Genomic DNA, 25,282 nt, shown 5'->3' on the forward strand with positions numbered 1-25,282 from the left:
GAATTAAATATTTCTAGAACAGGCTGAAACTCCTTGTTGTTGTTGTTAAACTGCCTCCAAGTTGATCTCAAGGCTCATGGCGACCCGGTGGATGAGGCATCCCAAGACTCCCCATCTTCCACTACTTTTCTTAGTTCTTGCAAATTCATACCCGTGGCCTCCTTAATGGAGTTCATCCATCTAGCCTGTGGTCTTCCTCTCTTTCTCCTTCCCTCTGCTTTTCCTAGCATTATTGTCTTTTCCAATGAGTCCCCATTTGAATGTAAATTTGGGTGAATCATTAGGCCTCAAATACATTAACTAAAACACACACCATGTTTTAACTTGGTGCAGTAAGAAAGCCAAGGTTGGTACCAGATGGACATAGAGTCATAGTCATAGAGTTGGAAGAGACAAGGGCCACCCAGTCCAAGCCCCTTCTGCCATGCAGGAGTTCATAATCAAAGCACTGCTGACAGATAGCCATCCAGCCTCTGTTTAAAGACCTCCAAAGAAGGAAACTCCACTACTCTCCATTGAGGGATTGTCTTCCACTGTCAAACAGTTCTTACGGTCAGGAAGTCCTTCCTAATATTTGGGTGGAATCCCTTTTCCTGTAACTTGCATCTGTTGTTCTATCTCCTGTTCTCTGGAGCAGCAGAAAACAAGTTTGCTCCATCCTCAACATGACATCCTTTCCAAATACTTAAACAGGGCTATCATATCACCTCTTATAACTGTCTCTTCTCCAGGCTAAACATACCCAGCTCCCTAAGTCTCTCCTCATAAGGCTTTATGGTTTTCAGACCTGTCACCATTTTGATGGCCTGCCTCTGGACATGCTCCAACTTGTCCACATCTAACCTAAGCTGCTCTGATAGCCTTGTCTGAAGAGTGGGGTATAAATAAATTATTATTATTATTATTATTATTATTATTATTATTATTATTATTTGCAATCCTGTAAAGGGATAATTTGTGATGGTGGTTGTCATCATGTATCATCCAGTCCATTTCAGCTAATAATAATAATAATAATAATAATAATAATAATAATAGGATTTATTTATATGCCACCCAATCACTGGGAATCCGGGCGGCTTACAACAGAGGGGATAATTGACGGTTCCCTGCCCTCAGGCTTACAATCTGAAAAGACAGGACACAAAAGGAGAAGGTAATGGTGAGGGGGGGGGATCAGGTCCAGCATTCTTCTCTCCCTCTGAGGCCTGGACCAAGGCAGATGGACTGGAGGGAGGGCTCTTCTTCTTCAGGCTAGCCCTGGTGGAGCTGGGCCTGCCTAGTCAACTCCCTCGCAGGCCGAAAGATGACAGGTATGGAGGGAGGACAGTTATGGTGACTCTATGATTGGGAGACCTTCAAGACGGCCAGCGATTAATTGCATTGTTGAGGTACTGTTGTTATATGCTGTCAAACTGACTTTGAGTTCTGGAATGAATGAATGAATGAGAGACCTCTAAAAGATCCTGTTATTAACATCATTGCTCAGGTCTTGGAAATGTAGGGCTGTAGTTGGTGACTGGGAAGTTCTGTAGGTTTTGTGTGTATTGTTGTTTTATATGATGTGAAGTCAGCTCCAACTTACGGCACCCCTCTGAAGGAGAGACCTCCAAGCATCTCCCATCATCCACTGTCATGCTCAGGCCTTGCAAACTCAAGGAAGCAGTCATGGCTTCCTTGATGGAGTCCATCCCTCTGTAATGAAGCCTTCCTCTTCTCCTACTGTCTTCCGCTTTTTGCCAGCATATCCTCTTTTCCAGGGAGTTGTGCTTTTTCAATGACATTTCCAAAGTACAAGAGCAGCGCAGAGAGAGGTTCCCGAAGTGAGAGGCTCTGTTCTTGCCAAGTTCTTCTGAACAGCGCCAGCAGATGGCACAGAGAGATGCCTTTTTCCTCCTGCCGGTCCCCAGCCTTCTTGCAGCATCCCTCCTGTCTGCTTCAACAGCAAGCCAAGTCAGGTCTGCAAGCCTCAGCCTTTCTTCCAGCCGGGAACCAGAAAAGAACAAGTGGACAATGACATCCGGGGGGCCTCTTGTTGCGGCTGAATTAGCATGGGAGTAAGCCACACCACATACGTACACACAGACACACACTCACAGCCTGAATGCAATCCAGTCTTATGCCCTTGCAGCAGAAGAAACCCTCTCCTTCACCTCTGGCTCTGGCAGGTGCTTTCCAGCAAGGAATTTGGCCTGCGGAGAAAGGAAACTCTACCGAAGAAGAGCAAGAACAGTGGCTGACATTGACCGAAGGGGCCAATGCTGGGGCAGATGTATTTTGATGCCCATTTTACCACCTGGAAGCTGGCTTGCCTTCCCTTCTTTCCTGCTGGGTCTGATGCTGGCAGCTGTGGCTCCTTTTCGTCCGGAGGTGGGTGAAAGAGAATTGTATGCTTTTGCTTCAGGCAGCAATCTAACCAATGGGCATGCATTATATAGGTATTGATGTGTCTTCGTGTTGGACTGCAACCTCAGTCAGCACTGTTGGCGTGTTTTTGATCCAAAGTCTAGACAGTGAAGTTTTGTATCAGGAACACAGAAAGCTCTGCTGTATAGTTTACTGTAGGCTGCATAATATTTATATATACATATAGAAGCTGTAGACACGACAACACACTAAGAATTTTAAGGAGGCTTTCATTCTTTGTTTTGATATTTATATCTCACATCCTGTGACAAAATGCTTTGTTGACTTTTGTAACCTGGTGATAACCTGACCTGAGGGTCTCAAAGTAGCTTGGAGAGATCCCTCATGTGGATCTGGCTTCCCAGCCAGAGAGAGGGACAGCAGCATCCGGAAACAGAGACCCGATAGAAGGATTGAAGTTCATGCTAGCAAAATCCAAATCATGAAAAGCAGGAGGAATTTTGGTTAAAACCTTCACCAGGGTTTGGAAGCCCTTTTGCTTCTACTGTCTAGATTGAGGGAACTAACAGTACCACCTTATTTTGCTTTGTTCATGCTTCACCTGGAATAACACTGTGTCCAGTTCTGGGCAAAACAATTCAAAAGGGACATGGAGAAACTGGAGCCATGTGTCCAAAGGAGGGAGACCAAAATGGTGAAGGGTCTGGAAACCATGAATCCCTATGAGGAGAGACTTAAAGAGCTGGGGATGTTTAGTCTGGAGAAGAGAAGGTTAAGAGGTGAAATGATAGCCCTGTTTAAATATTTGAAGGGATGACATATTGAGGAGGGAGCAAGCTTCTTTTCTGCTGCTTCAGAGAACAGGATCTGGAACAATGGATGCAAGCTCCAGGAAAAGAGATTCCAGGTCAACATTAGGAGGAACTTCCTGATGGTAAGAGCTATTCAACCATGAATGTGGTGGAGTCTCCTTTGGAGGCTGTTTATAAACAGAGGCTGGGTGGCCATGCGTCACAGGAAGGGCTTGGATTGTGTATTTCTGCATGCCAGAATGGGACTGGACTGGATGGTCTTGGAGGTCCCTTCCAACTCTAGGATCCTATGTATTCTTGCATGGCAGAAGGGGATTGGATTGGATAGCCTTTGAAGTCTCTTCCAACTTTAGGATTCTATAATTTAAAGATCTAAAAGGGACTCTTTCCTTTTATGGGCTTCCTGACAAGCAGATCTTTAGGGTTACCTTTGGCCCTTCTGCCCTTGCTCTGTCCTCTTCAGAGAAGTGATGTGCCAAAGAGAGGAGAGCAAGGAAATGGAGGTAGAGAAAAAGGGGCTGGAGGTGGCTGTGTATTTCACCTGAAGAACTACTATAGCCCTCCTTCAGATGTTCAGGATGAGCAAGGTTGCTACATGGGGGGAAACAGGTACATCCGCCTTCCCCTTGGTATCTTTTATGGTTAGCTCAAGTTGAATAAAGCCATAGATGCCATGGCCTCCAAATGTCCAGATCACTAGCCGAATTGAAAAGGCCTTCTTCTGTGCTCATCTGATGTGTCTCAGCCACTGTAGGGAGTCAGGCAGGACTATTTCCACAGGGCTGCAACTTCACATTGCACACTCTCCAATGAAAAGTGGCTTTCAGGAGGATGAGGGGGAAGCCCAAGTCTTGAGCTGCTGAAGAAAAGGGAGAATATGTGGGGTGGATTAGGCACCTGAGAACACCAAGAAGAGAGTGTAATGGCCAGGGGTCTAAATGTCTCTCATGTCCTATCACTGTTTTAAGACCATAAATTGAACTCTACTGGATCAGGCCAAGCACTTTGACCCCCATTATGGCTGGGAGGTGCTAAAACTCCCCAGATGTGTCCACTTTTTCTGGTATTATGTGTTGCTTGCTGCTTTCTGGACTTTTCCTGTTTCTTTGGCACCTTTCTGGTTTTTTCAATATATGGGGCAGCCATTCCTGCAAGTATGGAGCTGCAGGAGAATCTAATATAGAATCATAGAGTTGGAAGAGACTCCAGGGGCCATCCAGTCCAACCCCATTCTGCCATGTAAGAACTCTCCATCAAAGACTCCCATGACAACATCCCTATTGTTATCGTGTTATTACCCCTCCTTTCTTGTTTGGCCTATTTATCTTTAAAAGGCTATACCTCCCTATTACTACATTCCAAGCATGAGACTCATCCCACCATGTTTCAGTGATGCCTATTATATTTGCTTTGTTGGTGCTTTGTTGTGCTTTTCAGGCTCTCTTCTTAATAACCACTGGTTATTTTGCTGTCCGTCATTTTGCACTCGTTTTCACTTCTGCCAGGTATTGTTAATACCTTTATTGAGCAATTGCTCACAGTGACCCCAAAGTCTCTTTCCTGGTCAGCCCTGGTAGCTTAGACTGCACTGGTCACGGTGTCTCTGTTGCCAGGTCTTTCTGCCCTACTGCCCATCATTCATTGTGCTGCAGTTGCTTGTGCTCAGTCTAAAAATGGAATTTCTCACACCCCAGTGGAAAACCTATAGAAGTGTATAGTTGGACAATTGCAGTTCAGAGCTGACAGCACCTATGTCAATGAGGTTTGGCTAGCAGTGGACTCTGGTAACTTGGCTGAACGGCCAGCATGGCTACTCCTGGACATGTGTTCAGGAGCAAGTCTGGTTTCTCCATTCCTGAAATCCAAAGCCTCTGCTGTTTAATCTTGGGAGGCAGCCAAGGATGCTTGTGACAACCTTGTGGCTAAATAGACGGCATGTTCGGAGCCCTTGCGGAGGATGAGTCAGATGGGTGTCTCATCACGAGACCCATTACTTAATTCAGTGCTTCTCAAGCTGTCTGATGTGGCTGGCCAACACTCCCTGCGTGCCAGAGAATGGCCCTGTATTTCTGCCACAGGGGCGGTCAAGAGGTGATATGATAGCCCTGTATAAATATTTGAAGGGATGTCATAATGAGGAGGGAGCAAGCTTGTTTTCTGCTGCTCCAGAGAACAGGACCCGCAACAATGGATCCAAGCTGCAGGAAAAGAGATTCCACCTCAACATTAGGAGGAACTTCCTGACAGTGAGGGCTGTTTGACGGTGGAAGATGCTGCCTTAGAGTGTAATGGAGTCTCCTTGGTGGTCTTTATTGGGAAAGACATACTTAGGATGCTTTGATTGAGAGTTCCTGCGTGGCAGAATGGGGCTGGCCTGGATGGCCCTTGGGGTCCCTTTCAACTCTATGATTTATCATTCTATTCTATTCTTAGGTTATCAATTTATTCTTAACATATCCTATCATTCATGGCTTGGCAAAACAGGCCTGAACAGAACCGCTCTCCCAGGACTGTTTTGAGTTCAGCCTTTGATTATATTATCCATCAGTAGCTTCATAACATGTTATAAAAACAGAAACAAACTGGTCCTGGGGTTTAGAACCCCCAGACTATGGCAAATCCATGGCAGAAAGATTGTGAGTTCCTGCATGGCAGGGAGTTCGACTAGATGGCCCTTGTGGTCTCTTCCAACTCTATGACCCTATTGTCATATCCACTTAGTTTCCTGGGATCTCACCTTGGACCATGGCTTGCTGGATTGAAAACTGGCGAGGGCTTGTCGTGAGTTGGGCCTCTGTCAGCAGGCAGATGGGTTCTAGAGTCCTTGTTGCTGGCACCATCAAGGATCAACAGTTGCCTGGTGGTGCAAAAAGAGATGATTAGTATTAGTGACTTTGCTGGATGCCTTTTTAATTCGCCCGGCGGTTTGAGACTGCATCTATACTGCTGAATTAATGCACTTTGGCACCCCTTGCCATGGCTCAATGCTATGCAGTTCTGGGATTTGCAAATTTGGGATCTGTGAGCTATTCAGCATTCTCTGTCAGAGAGGCAAAACTACAAATCCCAGGGTTTCATTAGGATGGAGCCACGGCAGTTAAAGCCGTATCCGACTGCATTATTTCTGCAATGTGGCAGCAGCCTGAGAAAAAGCTATGAAGGCTGTGAAAAGCTGAACTTAACTTCTGTCGCTAACCTGATAACATGGTTCGCATAGCTGTGGGGCATCCTTTACCACAATTACCATTTAGAGGCACTAGGGACCACATTGCAAACATATGACGGCTAATGGAGCGAATGAGAGAATTCAAAAAAAAAAACCAGCATGTGCTTTTTAGAGTATAGCAAGGCCTTTGACAGCATAGATCACGAAAGGCTATGGAAGGCCCTTAAAGACATGATGGGAGTGCCAACACATCTAATGCGGAATCTGTATTCTGGACAAGAGGCCATGATAAGAACTGAATTTGGAGAAACAGAATGGTTCCCAACTGGCAAAGGGGTCAGACAAGGCTGCATCTTATGACCCCATTTATTTAATCTATATGCAGAACATACTGTAAGGAAAGCAGGCTTGGACACAAAAGGAGGAGGAGTGAAAATAGGAGGAAGGAACACCAACAATATAAAATACGCAGATGACACCATAATCCTAGCAGAAGACCTCCCAGACCTGGAACAACTACCAAGGAAGATCAAGGAAGAAAGTGCAAAGGCAGGCTTACTGCTGAACAGAAAGAAAGCCAAAAGAATGACCACAGAGAACTTACACACATTCAGCCTCGACAATGAAGAAATAGAAAGAGTAAAAGAATTACATTGATAGAAATGGGGGCTGCAGTCAGGAAATCAGAAGATTAAGAATGAGAAGGACAGCTATGAAAGAACGAGATAAGATCCTACAATGCAAAGATACACAACTGAGCACGAAAGTCAGAGTAATAGAAGCTGTTGTAATTGCCTCTTATGGATGGATGCAAGAGCTGGACAGTTTAGAAAGAAGAGAGGAAGAAAGTGAATTAAAGTTGAGACGATGTGGGGCTGGAGAAGAGGACTGAGGGTCCCATGGATGGTCTAGAAGACAAACCAATGGGTCCTGGAGCAGATCAAGCCTGAATTAGTCCCTGGAAGAAGCCAGGATGACCAAACTGAGGGAATTGTACTTTGGAGATATCATGAGAAGGAAGGACTCACTGGAAAAGACAATGATGCTGGGAAAGATGGAGGGAAGGAGGGAGAGAGGAAGGCCAGATGCGAGATGGAGGTCACTATGGGTTTTGTTGTGTTTGCAGGGATTAAGCGGAGGACAGTTGAGGCCAGGGTCTTGGAGATGTCTCATCCATAGGGTCACCATGAGTCGAGATCGACCCGAGGGCAGTCAACAACAACAAATTTAGCAGCAACAGAGAGCCATTGTTATGGAAGCCACCTTAGGCCCTCGCCTGGAAGAAGCATGGCATAAATATAAAGTAAAAATAAAATATGGTAAAACTATAAATCCCAGGATTTCAGACTCTGGTCCGATTGAAACACACCGCAGAAATAATAACCCAGTTTGAGACCGCTTGGACTGCCCTGGCTCAGTGCTAGGGGATCCTGGGAATTGTAGTTTGTTGTGGCACACAGAGCTCTCTCTCTCTCTCTCTCTGACAGAGAAAGCTCAATGACTCACAGAAACTACAGTTCCCAGAATTCCCTAGCATTGTGCTGGGAGGCTGCATCCACACTGGAGAAATAACCTGGTTTGGTATCACTTTCATTGCCTTTCATTGCCTTGGCTCAAGGCTATGGAATTCTGGGAGTTGGAGTTTCTGTGAGACATTGGGCCCCACAACAAACTCCAACTCCCAGAATTCCATAGCCTTGAGCCAGGATGCTGAAAAGAAGTGCCAAACCGGATTATTTCTCCAGTGTGGATGCAGCATTAAAGTGGTCTCGAACTGGATTATTTCAGTGGCACTTGTGATATAATTATGCAGCGTGGAAAGGTTACGTGCTTTTTAAAGTTACTTCTGAGGTGAAAAGTAGGATTGTGAGGCGATATAAAGGGCTTTCGGTGACCACTTGGCGAATCCTGGCCCTGAGTAAAGGAAGTGGAGGGTCCCTTATACCCACTGAAGAGCCGCCATTTTGTGGGTCGAAAATCCCCATAGTCTCTTTTCCCCTTCAGGATCGCTCGAGTCACCTCATGAATTGCCTCAGGGAAGAAGTGGAAAGGCCCCAGAATAGGAATACGTATATGCTTGTGTGACTTGTGTGAAGGGAAACTTTTGCCTGCTTTTGAGGTTCTCACGAGACGTTAATAGACGCGTGTCTGGGAGGGGAAATGGGCGCGGCCGTCCCTCACAAAACAGGCGGTGCGAGCAACAGCCACGCCCCCGCCTTTGTCACTGTCACGAGACCAGGCGGGAGGGAGATTTGGCTCCGCCTACAAGGCAGGGCGGAGCTTCGAAAAGTGGCTGCGCCTGCGCACTGAATTCTCTTTCGAACAGGGCGGCTTTTCATAGGAAAGGGGCGGAGTCAGGGAGGAAAGACCCATAGAGATAAAAAAGAATAGAGCACCATGAGTGTGTGAGATGCAAAGAAAAGGGGGGCTCGCACAGACTTTGCTCCAGGAAAGTGGGAGAATCCACTGCTTTACTAGTGCTATTGTCTATTCTCCAAGCTGTGATTGCAACATGATGGACAGTGCCTCCTACTTTGCTCTAATTGAAAACAACTCCCAATGGAAACTGGACTTCTCCCTCTCATGGCAAACTCCTACAATGGGAACCATATCCCTACCCCTAATTGCAACCAGACCCCTCCTGTGAGAACCTAGGATGCGAGGAGCGGGGAGCTACCATTTTAAAAAATATATAATGATTAGCCTTTTTAGGTGTAACCCGGAAGTCACTTCTCCATTCGGTAGTCTCGCACCTCTACTACTTTCGTCGCTCTATGCTGGGGAAAGGGCGGGGCGGGAGAGGGTGGAGGGGCGTGGCCACACGTGATTCCCCGCCCCTTCTCGGGCAGGTGAGGGAGGGAGGGCGTGGTCTTAAATACCCGGAAGAGGCGCTGGTGCGCGAGAGGCAGACAGGTGAGGAGTGTCACGTGGTTCTCCTGGGGCCAGGCCAGACAGGTAAGGGGGCGCCTGGGGGGGGGTCTTCCTGGTCACGTGACCCGCCTTTCCTGCAGGGACAGAGACACCTTTATTCTGAGGAGGGGACTGTCAGTGAAGTCCTGGCCCCCGCCCTCCATTGGAAGCCCCCCAGTGGCTGACAGACGCCCCTTCCTCATGGGAAGCACACGCCCCCAGAGACACCAGACCCCACCCTTAAGCACCCCCCAAATGGACACCAGACCCCACCCTTAACTGCAAGCCCCCATTGCAACTGTCCCAATGGCAAGCAGCCCCCCCACGGCAAATGGACCCCCAATGGAAAGCAGGCTCCCTCCCCCAGTTGCAAGCTCCTCTCAAGAGAACGCAGGCCCCCAGCCTCAATTGCAAATGCCCCTCATTGGACGCTAGACCCCCAGTGGAATCCAGACCCCCCTCTATTAGAAGCATTCCTCAAGGCAAGCAGACCCCTCACTCCTAATGGAAAGCACCCCCAAATGGACACCAGACCCCACCCTTAACTGCAAGCCCCCCAAGGGAACCCAGCCCTCAGCCCCAATGGCAGCTGCCCCAATGGCAAACAGACCCCATTACTAAATGGAAGCACCCCCCAGTCGCAGCCAGACCCCCAGACCCAATTGCAGATCCCCTCAATGGTAACCAACCCTCCCACCCCTAATGGAAAGTTCCCCAGTGGAAAGAAGACCCCCACCTCTAAATAAAAGCTCCCCTCAATGGAAAGTAGACCCCCCAGCCCCAGTTGCAAGCACCCCCCCCCAAAACGGGCTCCTTGGGAGGGGCTGGGGTGTCTGGGCAGGTTGCAGTTGTGGGTGGGGGTCTGGGGTCATTTTAGGGCTCCCACCCACCTCCTTCCCACCCCTAATGGGAAGCACCCCCCAATGGGAAGCAGGCCCACCCAATTGCCAGCAACCCCAATGGAAACCAGCCCCCAGCCCCAATTGCAAGCTCCCAATGCAAACCAGACCCCCAGCCCCAATTGCAAGCTCCCCTAATGCAAACCAGCCCCCCCAGCCCCAATTGCAAGCTCCCCCAATACAAACCAGACCCCCAGCCCCAATTGCAAGCTCCCCTAATGCAAACCAGCTCCCCCAGCCCCAATTGCAAGCTCCCCCAATACAAACCAGACCCCCAGCCCCAATTGCAAGCTCCCCAAGGGCAAGCAGCTCAGACCCCCCCCCCCCATTGCAGACTGCCCCAGTGGGCTGCTCAGGAAGGAGGGGCTGGGATGCCTGGGCAGCTTGCAATTGTGGCTGGGGTCACTTTAGGACCCCCTCGCCCAAAGTCCTTTATTGCCCCCTTTTAGCCCTATTTCTTTCCTGTACCCTCTTCAGGAGGCTTTTCGTATACTGCTGTGTGTTTCTGGTGTGAAGGGGGGTCTCCAGTTGGGGACCCCCTTCCTCCTCCTCCTCCAGCCCCTTCCTTCTCTTGCTCAGGTTGCACTTTGGGGTCTTCCTCTGGAGGCCCACCTTCCCAGCCAAAGCCATTTTTCCTGCTTGCAAAAGGGAATGGGGTGTGTGCATCTTTGCCCACTCATATCTCTGAGTAAGGCAGTCCCTTTTTGCAGCTCTGGGGGTCCTTTGGAGATTGCCATTGGGAGTAGGGCTCTGGTTTCCATTGGGGGTCCTCACCATTGAGGGGGGGGGTCTGGTTTCCATTGGGGGAGCTTGCAACTAGGGCTAGGGGTCTGTTTCCACTGGGAAGGGGCTTGCCATTGGGGGTAGTAGGGGTCTGGTTTCCATTGCGGGAGCCCACAATTAGGGTGGAGGTCTGGTCTCCACTGGAGCCTAAATTAGAAGTGAGGATCTGGTTTAAATTGGTGGAGTTTACAATCAGGGGTAGGGGTCTGGTTTCTATTGAGAGTGCTTGCCATCGAGCGGGGGGGGGGGGGGTGTCTTGTTTCCATTGGGGCAGCTTGCAATTGGGATAGGAGCCTGGTTTCCATTGGGGGAATCGACAGTGTGGGGTCCATTGGGGGAACCTGCAATTGGGAGCAGGAGTCTGGGGTCCATTGGGGGAGCTTGTGCTTAGGGGTAGGCATATAGTTTCAATTGGAGGAACCTGCCGTTAGGTTTAAGGGTCTGGTTTCTATTGGGGTATCTTGCCAATGCCATTGGGGTTACTTGGGGAGGGGATAATTGCCGCCTGAGGCTTCCCCCCACTCTTCCTCTTGGTGCATCCTCTGCCTTTGCAGGACCAGCCTGGCTTCATCACTTGCTGCCCTTCCTCTGGCTCTCTCAGCTATTTGGGTCACTTGGATGCTGCTAATCCTGAGAGCAGAGACTCTCCTCTGCAGCAGCAGCAGCAGCAGATTGGCTTCTCTGTGGCTGAGTTTTCTTTTTGTCCGGAGCCCTCCATAATCCTGACTTGGACTCCAGCTGCTCCTCCTGGTAGGGAAGGCTGCCTCCTTCTCTTATCTGCCCAGCTGGGCCACTCTTTGCCCGGAGTTACGGAAGAGGCCTTGCCACATTTCCCCGGCTGACCTACTTCTGCATTTTGGGAATGCTCTTTAGGGCAGGCCGCTTTCCTCCTGCTGCCCATATTGCTGCATTTCATCTACAGACAGTCGCCCTCCATAGCCACCAGTTCTTTCTCCACAGGTCCAGAATCTTCCCAAATAATTTATATACTCCAAAAAGAAAACTTTGCTTTTGCCATCTTATGTTGAGGGACACAATTTTACTAACCCACTGGATCAATGGGGCTTGACTGAGCGTTTTGGTATGGGGAGGGGGGTGTCCCAGAACCAAAGCCCGGCAGATACCAAGGACCCACAATAGTAATAGTAATAGTAATAATACCCCATTGTATATAATGGGATTTGAGCATCCACACATTTTGGTTTCCAAACCCCAGAGGATACCAAGGACTCACTATAGTAATAATAATATCTTACTGTATACAATGGGACTTGGGATCCACACATTTTGGTATCCAGGGAGGACCTGGAACCAGTGGATAACCAAGAACTCACTTTAGTACAGTAACAACAACAACAACAACAACAACAACAATAATAATAATAATTACTCCATTGTATACAACGAGACTTGAGCATCCACACATTTTGGGATCCATGGGGTTCATGGAACCAAACCCCAGCGGATCCCAAGGGCCCACTTTATTATTTGGTCTAATCCACACTGCAGAATTAATGCACTTTGACACTGCTTTAATTGCTGAGGCTGCATCGTACGGAATCCTGGAATTTGTAGTTTGTTGTGAAACAAAATCTCTCTGGCAGAGAAGGTTAAATATCTCACAAAACTACATATCCCAGAATTCCATAGCACTGAACTGTGACAGTCAAAGGGATTTCAAACCACATTATTTCTGCAGTGCAAATTAGTCTCTCAGCTTTGTCTCTGAGGTCAGGGAGAACGGAAAGTTTTGCAGAAATGAAGGGGGGGTTGGTGACATTTTGTGGCATTCTGCAGGGCTTTTATGGACTAGAGCAGTGGTTTCCAAACTTTGGTGCTCCAGGTGTTTTGGACTTTAACTCCCAGAAGTCCTAGCCAGCTTGGCCAACAGTCAGGAATTCTGGGAGCTGAAGTCCAAAACATCTGGAAGACTAAAGTTTGGGAACCACTACACTAGAGTCCAGTTTTTCCAAGGCATTAAACTGTTTCCTCTATTTCTAGGGCAGGAATTTCATTGTCCAGGTCCTCCAGGTGGACTGATACTCTTCCAGCTTGCCTCACTATTGGTAATGGCTGGCTGGGGCAGATGGGATTTGTAGTCCAACGGCATCTAGAGGACTGCATGATCCTCCACCTTGCTGTATTTGGAGTAGTCTTATTACTTTGAGCACTGCTCTAAGTCTGGTCTTCAAAAGCGTTTTGCAGCTCAGAGGATGCAAGGATGGCTTACTAAAAGTGAAAGCTTTCTAAATGATCCTGCCATGTTTGCTTTTCCTGACCTGCTGGCCTTGCCAGGAACTGGTCACTCAGGTGAGGAGACCAGAGCATCCTGGGATCCCCCTGGACTCTGAACGGCTGCGGTCAAGCTGGCCTCCTTCTAAAATTCTGTCCAAAGGGACATCTCATTGCCCAGTTTGCAGAACAAAAGTGACTCGTAACGGCTCTCAGCTTTGGAAAGCAAGGTGCCAGAGCTCAAGCTCTTCCCTTCAGTCCCTTGTGTGATGTCTGGTTGTGAGGAAGGCACTCTGCACATGGTCAGGAACCCTCGTGTTTGTAGGAGGGGTCAAAGACAAGCAGGTGGGAGCTGGCCATTAACTTGCACAGAGGGCATTTGTTGGGCTGGCCAGAGGTCCTGCTTTCTTGCTTTTTCTTCCACATTTAACCCCCCAAGTGACAAAGGTTCTCTGTCAGGATTACAAAAAGATAAAAGAAGAGTATTATCTATTTATTGAAATACTGACATCCCTCCATTTATCCAAAGATAAAGGATAGGGGACAATAAAATGATGGCATTCAAGAGTCATCTGAATGAAACACAATACATTCGTCAGCTTGAGATGCTGAATTGAGTTTAAGAGCAGTGAAAACCATTCTCTTCTGGCAAGCCTATCCAGATTAGGTTAAAAATTATGGCTTTTAAAGTATTTAGTGATGGTTGTTAATATTTTTTATCCCACATTGGGACCCAAGATGGCTCACAATATATACAATAGATATTGCTTTATATCCTCTTTTAACTGATGTTATGTGTTGTGTTATTTGTTGTTGTTCCCACCTTGCTCCACAGGGAGAGTTGGGTTGCAAATAAATATTATTACTGTTATCATAGAATCATAGAGTTGGAAGAGACCGCAAGGGCCCTGATCCAGTCCAACCCCCTTCTTCTGCCATACAGGAACTCCCAATCAAAGCATCTCTATTGACAGATGGCCATCCAGCCTCTGTTTAAAGACCTCCAAAGAAGGTGACTCCACCAAAATCTCCAAGGAAGGAGTGTGTTCGACTGTTGAAGAGCCCTTACTCTCAGAAGTGCCTCCTAATGTTGAGCTGGAATCTCTTTTCCTGCAGTTTGCATCCATTGTTCTGTGTCCTATTCTCTGGAGCAGCAGAAAACAAGCTGGCTCCATCCTTAGTGTTGTTATATAAGCTGCCAACCACAATGTGGTGTTCTTCTGATTAAGTTTTGTAGAAGATCTTGAGTGCAGGGCTGCATCTTGAGAGGAAGGAGTGGGACTTCCTCTCACTGCTGATGCCCATCTGTCCCAGGGGGCTTGGATTGTGTCTCCTGCATGGCAGAAGGGAGTTGCACTGCATGGCCCTCGGGGTCTCTTCCAACTCTATGCTTCTATGAAGATTGACATAGGGATCTGGTTTCCATTGGGGGAACTTTGAATTGGGGGTAGGGGTCTAGTCTCCATTGGAGCATAAAATTAGGGTGGTTGTCTGGTTTACATTGTGGGAGCCTGCAATTGGGATAGGGATCTGGCTTCCATTGGGGGAGCCTGCAATTGGAGTAGGGGTCTGGGGTTGATTGGGGGAGCTATCACTTTGGGGTAGGCATATAGTTTCAATTGGGGGAGCTTGCAGTTGAGGGTGGGGGGGTCTGGTTTCTATTGGAGGAGCCTGCAATTGGGGGTAAGGGTCTTGGAGGGTCAGCAATGATACTGTTTGCAACCAGAAAGCGCTCCGCATGAGTAGCTTCTGTGTGGGTGAAAGCACCTGAGCCTGGAAGGCTTTGGTTTCCAAATAATGCAAATTTTATTCTGAATTTCCCCCCTCCAGTTGGTTCTGACTGTTTTCACTTCTGATTTTAATGGCGATGGCCTTGTGTACTTTGTCTTTAACAAGCACTTTTGTCCTGAAAGCCAATTGCATTTTGATTGATTAAAAAAAATTAAATTAAAAAACATCTTATCTCTCTATGACATCTACATCTCTCCTTTCTCTTTCTGCCGCACTTTCCTTGCGCACCTGCATAGCCAATGTGGCTGTTTGTTGGATTGGTTGCTGGCAATGGAAACTGTTTGTTGTGAGTGGCTCACATCCTAGGCATGAACGTAAAGATTTGTGCTAACAATTGTTTTCCTTTTTCACAGGGCAAGAAAGAAGGAAGCGAGCGTCTCTGGAACCCAGCTCTTCCCGTGTATTTTTCTCAGATGTTTCCCTCGCAAGGATGACTGAGATGGAGATGACCGCTGCTGCTCATCGCCTGGTCTTGGCTGGGGACTTGGAGACATAGAGCAAGGACTGGTGCAGGTTGCACCTGAGCGACAGTTACCTGGGAGCCGGCTCCTGAAGATCTTTTGCAGTCCTGACCCTGCCTTGAGCCTCGGAGTGTGAACTCTGGTCCTTCGCTTCTGGAACCGAGGAGCAACCCTCAGCTGCTGTTTTCATAGAGAGAAGCCTAGCGGGAGTCCTGTGCCAAAATAGGGCTGCTGGACTTGGACCCTTTGGCCGGAGACCCAAAGACACCGAAGATGTCAGAGTCACGGGTGAAGAGTGAGTACAGAGATTGTAGGAAGGTGGTGTTGGTGGGTCCAATTTACGAGGTTCCTGGCTTCTTAGGGTCACTTCTGGGGCTTCAAAGATGGTATCCTTTCTGGGAGCATCCCTCAACCTTTTCCTACTCAGTATTCAAAGGGACCTTGTAGTACCTTTGAGCCTAATTGAAAGAGAGAAGCTGGTAGCATGAGCATTTGTAGTCATGAGTGTTCTTCTTCACATTCATGGAGTGAAGGGAAGGCGGTGGCATGAGCTTGAGCCAACTTCCTCAGATGCATGGAGTGCAAGGAAGCTGGTAGGCACCTGGCTGCTTCTCTATGGGAAACAAATATGTGTGCATATGTGTATATATATGTGTGTGTGTGTGTAGATAAATAGATAGATGGATGGGGAGACTGGGATGTACAGAAAGGATTTACACTGGTGCCTTGTTCACCCATTTTCTGAACACACTTTTCCTGGAATTTGTCCTTTAATTCTCACATTGCTTCTACATAAATCTGCTTATGACTCACTTTAGTACAGTCTCATCCTCCTAAATGAAGGGATTTGTAGTTTACAAGGTCTTTAGCCTTCTCTGCCAAAGAGAAGCCTTACAAAACTACCAATCCCAGGATTCTGTAGGGATGAAGCCATAGCCATGTTTAATTACTTTCATTGAATGTACACCATAGACAGATTTATTTTATCTATTTTGATTGTATGTACAGCGTTGTGTAAATTTACAGCGCTATCTAAATAAAGCTTAATAATAATAATAATAATAATAATAATAATAATAGCATGAGTTTACATAGATAGAATCAAAGAGTTGGTGGAGACCCCAAGAATGGCCATCCAGTCCAACCCCTTTATTCTGCCATGCAGGAACTCTCAACCAAAACATCCCTGACAGATGGCCATCCAGCCTCAGTTTAAAGACCTCCAAAGAAGGAGACTCCACCACAATCTCTGAGGTAATGTGTTTCACTGTTGAACAGCCCTTACTGTCAGGAAGGTCCTCCTAATGTTGAGCTGGAATATCTTTTCCTGGAGCTTGCATCCATTGTTCCAGGTCCTGTTCTCTTGAGAGCAGAAAACAAGCTTGCTAGACCCTTCAGATATTTAAATATGGCTTTCCTATCACCTCTTAACTGTCTCTTCTTCAGGCTAAACATCCCCAGTTCCCTCAGTCATTCCTCATAGAGCTTCATGGTTTCCAGACCCTTCACCATTTTAGTTGCCCTCCATTGGACCCATGGCTCCAGTTTCTCAACATCCTTTTTAAATTGTAGTGTCCAGAACTGGACACAGTATTGTAAGTGAGGCCTGACTGAGACAGAATAGAGTGGCACTATGACTTGATCTAGACACTATACATCTATGTGAGATGTGAGTCTTCTTCCTCAGATGCATGGAGTAGTTCTGTCCCTGGACCCTCCACCAAATGCATCTGAGGAGGCAGACTCAGGCTATGAAAGCTCATGCTACCAACTTCTTTTTCTCAGTTAGTCTCAAAGGTGCTGCAAGATCCCTTTGCAGACTTCTCCCAAACTGTGAGTAGGAAGACAGATCATTCTCTGGCCAAATATTTGTTTGGTGAAGTAGGCTCCTTGCTTTGCAAAGTGCAAAAACTCATTGCAACTGTGTGTGTGTGTGTGGCCATAGCATTCATTGGGATCAGTGTAAATGCAATCCTGTTCACAGCTACCTGGGTCTTGGAGGGTCAGTAGTACAGTGGGCCCTTGGTATCTGCTGGGGTTTGATTCCAAACCCCCTATGGATACCAAAATCCGTAGATGCTGAAGTCCCATTAAATACAATGCCACAGTAAGAGGGTGTCCCTTGTATAAAATGACAAAATTGAGGCATGCTCTTTGTAATTTATATATTTTAAAATTGATTCTTGAATCCGTGGATATAAAATCTGTGGATATGGAGGGTTGACTGTAATACAGTCTTAATATGCAGGTTGAGCTTATAAAAGACACAGAGCTTGACCAAAGACCTGCCATCTATAATGTAACTTTTCCTTCTTAATTCAGAGTGCAAACTCTCCTGCCCAGAAGAGTTACAATTTAAACTGCTAGCTGGAAAAAGGAACTTCATCAAAGAAAAGACATGTTCCAGCTTCTGGTTTATTATGTTTCATAATAATTCTGATCTCTGCACTTCTCTGTCACAAAACAGTGAAACATTAATGAAGTTGGAAACGGCCATTATCATCGCCACCTTCACTGGCCAGAACAAAAGGAACCTGTTGGCAATTCAGCAAATCATAAAATGGCAGAACTGGAAGGGATGACTGAAGGGTCATCTAATCCAACCCATTGTCAGTGCTGGAAACCCACAACTCAGATGTTGTAGGCAGGTGCCCCTCCAGCCTCTTGTTTAAACACCTTCAACGAAGGAGAGTTCACCACCTTCCTAAGGTGTCCTTTTCGCTGTCCATCTGGAAGCTCCTCTAATGCTTAGCTGTAGTATCCTGTCTTGGTCATTTGAGTCCATTGGTTGGGGTCCTGGTCTCTGGCACAGCAGAAAACAAGCACACATCATAGAATCATAGCGATGGAAGAGACCACAACCCCATTCTGCCATGCAGCAACTTTCAAAGACAGGTGGCCCTCCAGCCTCCGTTTAAAGACCTCCAAAGGAGAAGACTCCAACAAAGTCTCCATTGAAGGAGAGTGTTCCACTGTTGAACAGCTCTTACTGTCAGGAAATTATTCTTAATATTTGGGTGGAATTTCTTTTTGTGTAGCTTAAATCCATTGTTCTGTGTCCTATTCGCTGTAACAGCAGAAAATAAGCTTGCTCCATCCTCAGTACAACAGTTCATCAAATACTTCAGCAGGGCTATCACATCACCTCTTAACAGTCTCTTTTCCAGGCTAAATATATCCTAAGTCTCTCTTCATAGAGCTTCATGGTTTCCAGGCCCTTTGCCATTTCGATTAGCTGGCATCTCTTTTCCTGTAGCTTCCATCCATTGCTGCATTGTGTCCTATTCTCTGGAGAGCAGAAAACAAGCTTGCTCCATCCTCAATATGACATTCCTTCAAATGTTCAAACAGGGCTATCATATAACCCTTTACCTTCCCTTCTCCAGGCTAAACATCCCCAGCTCCTCATAAGGTTTCATGGTTTCCAGACCCTTCACCATTTTAGTCTTCCTCCTTTGAACACATGGCTCCAGTTTATCAATGTCCTTTTTTAATTGTTTTGCCCAGAACTGGACCCAGGATTATTCCAGGTGGGGCCTGACCAAAGCAGAATAGAGGTGCGCTCTTACTTCCCTTGATCTAGACACTAGACCTCTGTTGATGCAGCCTAGAATTGCATTGGCCTTTTTAGCTGCCACATCACAAAGTTGACTCATGTCCAACTTGTGGTCTATTTGAACTCCTAGATCCCTTTCACATGTATAAGTCTCCTTAAGCCAGGTGTCCCCCATAATCCTATATCTATGCATTTCATTTTTCCAACCTAACGTCAGCACATTACATTTCTCCTTGTTGAAATTAATTTTGTTAGCTTTGGCCCAGCTTTCCAATCTATTCAGGTTTTCTGATCTCTTTCTTTGATAAAATGACTAGTTTGTTGGAGGAAGGGAATGCTGTGGATATAGTATATCTTGATTTCAGTAAGGCCTTTGACAAAGTTTCCCATGACATTCTTGCAAACAAGCTTGTAAAAGGTGGGCTAGACAAAGTAACTGTTACATGGATTTGTAATTGGCTGACTGGCTGAAGCCATGTCTCCTTTTCATCCTGGAGAGAAGTGACCAGTGGGGTCCCACAGGGCTCTGTCCTGGGCCCAGGGCTATTCAACATCTTTATCAATGACCTGGATGACAGAATTGGGAGCATACTTATCAAATTTGCAGATGACACCAAATTAGGAGGAATAGCTAATACCCCAGAGGACAGGATCAAGATTCAAAATGACCTGAATAGACTAGAAAGCTGGGCCAAAGCTAACAAAATGAATTTCAACACGGAGAAATGTAAGGTACTGCACTTAGGGCAGAAAAATGAAATGCACAGATATAGGATTATGGGAGACACATGGCTGAATGAAAGTACATGTGAAAGGGATCTGGGAGTCCAAGTAGACCATAAGTTGAACATGAGTCAATAGTGTGATGTGGCAGCTAAAAAGGCCAATGCGATTTTAGGCTGCATCAATAAAAGTATAGTGTCTAGATCAAGAGAAGTAATAGTGCCACTACATTCTGCTTTGGTCAGGCCCCACCTGGAATATTGTGTCCAGTTCTGGGCGCCACAATTCAAAAACGACATTGAGAAACGGGAGCCATGTGTCCAAAGGAGGGTGACTAAAATGGTGAAAGGTCTGGAAACCATGAAGTCCTATGAGGGGATGCTTTGATTTGGATTTCCTGCATGGCAGAATGGGGTTGGACTGGATGGCCCTAGTGGTCTCTTCCAACTCTATGATTCTATGATTCTTGTGATGCCAGCCTTTAAGAGATTGGAAGATGTTTTTCTCTTCTCAGCCTCTCTGTCTTGTCTGAGTTAAACGTATGCAGCTCCCTCAACTATTTCAGCCACTTCTGGGCTAAAAAAAGAGCCCCAGGAGCTGTGCTCCACTGCATTTCCCTTTTGCGGCAATGAGCAGGTGGTGAAAGGGGGCATTCCTGGGCTGAGCTTACCTGCTGAATGTCTTGGCTGGTGGGCAGAGGAGTGTCAGGCTCAGGACGGCAGCACAAGCTGCAGCACTGTTTACAGTAATCCAAGCCACCTAGACTCAGGACATCTCATTTGTGTTTCTCAGCTTGTTATTGTTGTTGTTGTTGACTGCCCTTGAGTAGGCCTCTACTCATGCTGGGCCCCTGGATAAGAGCTCTCCAAACCTCCTTGTCGTCTTAGTTGTCTTCTGATTTCTTGACTGCCATCTCCTTTCTGATCAATGTTTGACCTAAGATACGGGAACTCTTTTACCATTTCGATCTCCTCATTGTCAGGTTGGATGTGCGTAGTTCTTGCGTGGTCATTATTTTTGTTTTCTTTATGCTCAGCCTTAAGCCTCCCTTTGCACTTTCATCTTTGGCCTTCTTAAGTAATTGTTCCAAATCTGTGATGTTTTCTGCTAGTAATACAGTGTCATTTCTTAGCATGTCTGTACAAAAGCTGTGTCTTAGGTAGATGTAGCTGCCAGCCAGATGGAGAAATAAACCTATTTAAAAAGGATGAGTCTGGGCAAAGGGGAAAGTAAAATACACACTGCGTCTCCCTGATCCAGAATTCTGAAATCCTAAATACTCCAAAAGTCTAAACTTTTTCCATTTGGTGTATACATACTTTGTTCTTTGCACAAAATTGTTAAAAATACGGTGCGTAAGATTACCTTCAGGTTATGTGTTTAAGGTGTATATGAAACATAAATGAATTTCATGGTTAGTCTTGAGCCCTTCTCCAAGAGATTACATTATGTATATGCAAATACTGTATTCCAAAATGCAAAAACTGAAATTCCCAAGCATTTTTGGATGAAGTAGGCTCAACCTGGACACACCGGCTGGTCAGTCTTTGCCGGCTTTAATTGTGTGTGTGTGTTTGTGTGTGACCTGAAAGTTCTCCTGAGAGAACATGGAGAGGAAGGAGAGGTTCCTCTGTGGCTTTGACCGGAGGTTGGCTTGCCCTCTGTATCCTCTTCTGACCATAGCTTTCCTTTGCTTGTTGCATCCATTTGTCCTTTTCCAAAATTGAATGGAGAATCCTTCCATTGCTCTGCATCGTACACAAAAGGCCACTTCCACACCAGAAAGGCAGGTGAGCTAGGCTGGCCTTCAGGTGTGTATGTGACTCAGTGGACTTTTAGGAAAAGCAACGCCAGGCGCCTGTCTTTGTCTTCTTGTTTTACTGCTCTAATAATCAGAGATCATCATCATCATCATCACTACTACAGTGGGTCCCTGGGATGACTGACAGGCTGGTGCTGTCTTCATATCCTAAATTGTTGATGTTGTTTCTGCCAGGTTTCGCACCTGTTTCCTCTCAGTCTGAAATGCAGGATTAACATTAATTGATAAAAGCTGGATGGCCGTCTCTTCCAACTCTAGGATTCCATGATTTTAGGTGGCCTTGCCAGGTTTTTTAAATAGCAGTAAGGGGCAGTTGAAGTTCATGATACGCACGATTGACCGTCAGAAACTTCTACCCCAGTCCCAAATGAAAGTTATTAATCCCAGTTAACCAAGCCATTCATTTGTCTGCAAAATTAACATATAATCCACATTCATAAATTACATGACATCATAGAATCATAGAGTTGGAAGAGACCCCAAAGGCCATCCAGTCCAGCCCTATCCTGCCATGCAGGAACTCTCCCTCAAAGCATCCCCATTGACAGATGGCCATCCAGCCTCTGCTTAAAGACCTCCAAGGAAGGAGACTCCACTACACTCCGAGGAAGGAGTTTGTTCCACTGTCGAACAGCCCTTACTCTCAGGAAGCTCCTCCTAATGTTGAGCTGGAATCTCTTTCCCTTCAGCTTGCATCTATTGTTCCGGGTCCTGTTCTCTGGAGCAGCAGAAAACAAGCTTGCTCCCTCCTCAGTATGACATCCCTTCAAATACTTAAACAGGGCTATCATATCACCTCTTAACCTTCTCATCTCCAGGCTAAACATCCCCAGCTCCCTAAGAAGATGTTCCTCATAGGGCATGGTTTCCAGGCCCTTCACCATTTTAGCCTTCCTCCTTTGGACACATGGCTCCAGTTTCTCAACATCCTTTTTGAATTGTGGTGCCCAGAACTGGACACAATATTCCAGGTGGGGCCTGACCAAAGCAGAATAGAGTGGCCCTATTACTTCCCTTGATCTAGAGACTATCCTTCTATTGATGCAACCTGAAATTGCATTGGCCTTTTTAGCTGCCGCATCACACTGTTGACTCATGGTGTACACATTTCTGCAGTCCAAAAAATGGCCATATTTTTGACATTTCATTCAGTCTATATAAAAAAGAATTGCTTTCTGTCATGCAAATTGGAGACATCCCTTTATTGTAAGGGATTCCTGGCAACTCCACTCACTTGCAAAACTGATTTCTTGTGTCATCCCAAACAGCGGATACTCATCCTCAGCATCCTGGGTTGCATTTGAAGCTGAACTCCTCATAGAGCGGAGGGTAAAGAGCTTTCCCCCCTTTTCCTTTGCTGTTGGTTGGGTTTATGAGCCTCTTTGACCTTTAGCAATGGAAAGGATTTGCAGCCATTTCTTCTCATCTTCTGCCAAGGAGGGCAATGGACCTCTCTGCCGGAGAGTGGCTGGGTCTCTCTCTTGTATGATGGAGGAATGCCAGGCTGAATTGCAACACATCTGGGGATGGAGGGAGAGGCTGTTTTCTTCCTTCCCTGCATTTTGTAAATCCTGTGCCCGGCTCATTGCAGGGCTGCCAAGGCCAGGTGGGGTTAACTGGTTGGTCTCAGTGGCTGGTTTGCCTTTGCAGCTCCTAGTATGGCTTCTCCAGCACCAGCATTGGCTCAGTCCTTTCCCATTTGTCTGCCCCTAACCACCCCACCGTCCTCCTCTCTTTTCCACCCCAAGGAGCAAGAATGCTGCTCCGACTGGCCATTCGTCATGCTTCTCATCCGCTGGTTAATATTTAAAACTAGTCTTGTTGGATTTTTAAAGCATGCTCACAAAGAAAGGAAACGGAAAGAAAAGAAAGGAAGAAAGTAGGAGAAAATGAGAAGACAAGAAGGAGAGATAGATGGGATGCAAACACAGGCTGGGCATATGGCATGAAACTTGCTGGGTGACTTTGGGCAAGTCACACCATCTCAGCCTCAAGGTAATTCAATGGCAAACCCCTTCTGAATGAATCTTATCAAGAAAACCCCATTAAAGAGTTGCCTTCAGGGCTCCATAAGTTGGAAATGACTTGAAGGCACACAACAGACGCACACATGCATTAATATTAGCAGACCTTATCTCCAAAAAAGCAAACTTTCTTGAAGTTAATGTCTATAAAATACATGCTCCAAAGCAATTAGGCTTTCTGACCATTCAGCGATATGCGTCTTTATGTTTCTGACCTTGCAATACATGGATCCTTTTGCAACAACAAAAGCACAGAAGGTCCAAAGGCTTTGACCCTCATTAAATAGTGCATGACTAGAATATAATTTAAAAGGAGCTTTGCATCTGCAAATGCCAAAGATTTTTCTAATACAGAATGAAAAATGTCATAACACATCCATTTCACTTCATCTGCTGATTTGGAAGTTCCTTCCTGCCCCTGCTGTGTATAAAAAGACTCGGTGGTTTGAAGCATTGCAGATGGAGATTGCAAAGAGGACTCTGAAGGCAAGGTCTCCTCCTGAGATCATGTGCGCTGGTGAAAAGTGGCCCAGATTCCCTCCTCTGCTCCAGTGGCATCCAAAGGGGTCCAGCTGTGCCTAAGGGGCCTTTGTGGTTATTGTTAGCCGCCTTCCAGTGAGTCTTGACAGTGAGATATTTCCAAGCCCTCCTGTCCTCCACTGCTCTGCTGAGCTCCTATAAATTCATACCTGTGACCATCCATCTAGCATGCTGTCTTACTCTTTCTACTTCCCTCCTCCTTTCCCAGCATTATTGCCTTTTACAGTGATCTATGCCTTCTCATGATGTAGAATCATGAAATCATAGGACCATAGAGCTGGAAAAGACCCCAAGAACGGCCATCCAGTGCAACTCCATTCTGCCATGCAGGAACTCCCAATCAAAACATCTCCAAGAGCCTCTGTTTAAAGACCTCCAAGGAAGGATACTCCCCAAAAATCTCCAAAGGAGTGTATTCCACTGTTGAAGAGCTCTTACTGTCAGGTGTTCCTTCTAATGTTGAGCTGGAATCTCTTTTCCTGTAGCTTGCATCCATTGTTCCCTGTGGTCTCTTCCAACTTCATGATTTTATGATTCTGTGTTCTAGTCTCTGGAGCAGCAGAAAACAAGCTTGCTCCCTCCTCAATGTGACATCCCTTCAAGTATTTAAACAGGGCTCTCATCATATCACCTCTTAACATCCCTAGCTACCTAAGCCACTCTTCATAGGGCTTTATGGTTTCCAGACCCGTCACCATTTTAGTTGCCCTCCTTTGGACACATGGCTCCAGTTTCTCCACATCCTTTTTGAATTGTTACTCCCAGAACTGGACATAGGGTTATTCCAGGTGGGGCCTGACCAAAGCAGAATAGAACAGAATAGAGTGGCAAAGCAGAATAGATGTGGCCGAAGTACAAACAGCCTCAGGAACAAGCTCTACCACATAGCCCCCAAAACCTACAAAAAACTATGGATGCCTGCCATGGAAGTCTTTGACTTCACATACAACGGCCCCAGTCTGGTTATTTTGGCTTCCAGGGAGATTTCAGGCTTGATCTGTTCAAGGACCCATTTGTCTGTCCTTTTGGCTGTCCATGGGATCCTTGGCACTCTTCTCCAGCAACACATGCTTTTCTTCCCATTTTGTTTCTTACAGGCCCTGCTCTCATACCTGTACATGGCAATGGGGATACAATGGCTTGTATGGCTCTGACTTTAATGCCTGTGTCTTTACTCTTTACTATCTTTTCTAGTT

At 46.5% G+C, this 25,282-nt stretch overlaps 1 protein-coding gene across 5 annotated transcripts in view; it reads left to right on the forward strand.

The window, feature by feature from the left end:
- Positions 1-9,188: 9,188 nt before the first annotated feature.
- Positions 9,189-25,282, forward strand: part of MROH1 (maestro heat like repeat family member 1) — an 85,060-nt gene continuing 68,966 nt past the window's right edge. For 4 of the 5 annotated variants that reach the window (XM_089518164.1, XM_089518167.1, XM_089518166.1 and 1 more), the window contains exons 1-2: positions 9,216-9,300; positions 15,314-15,716. In XM_089518164.1, coding sequence (XP_089374290.1) covers positions 15,695-15,716 — 22 coding nt within the window. In that variant the 5' untranslated portion in view covers positions 9,216-9,300; positions 15,314-15,694. Of the gene's footprint in view, positions 9,301-15,313; positions 15,717-25,282 lie in introns of all 5 variants that reach the window. The other variant, XM_089518165.1, reaches the window with a different exon arrangement.

The sequence above is a fragment of the Sceloporus occidentalis genome, unplaced genomic scaffold (genome assembly GCF_023333645.1).
Source record: "Sceloporus occidentalis isolate IW3139 unplaced genomic scaffold, rSceOcc1.0.p SCAF_3, whole genome shotgun sequence".
Taxonomy (NCBI): domain Eukaryota; kingdom Metazoa; phylum Chordata; class Lepidosauria; order Squamata; family Phrynosomatidae; genus Sceloporus; species Sceloporus occidentalis.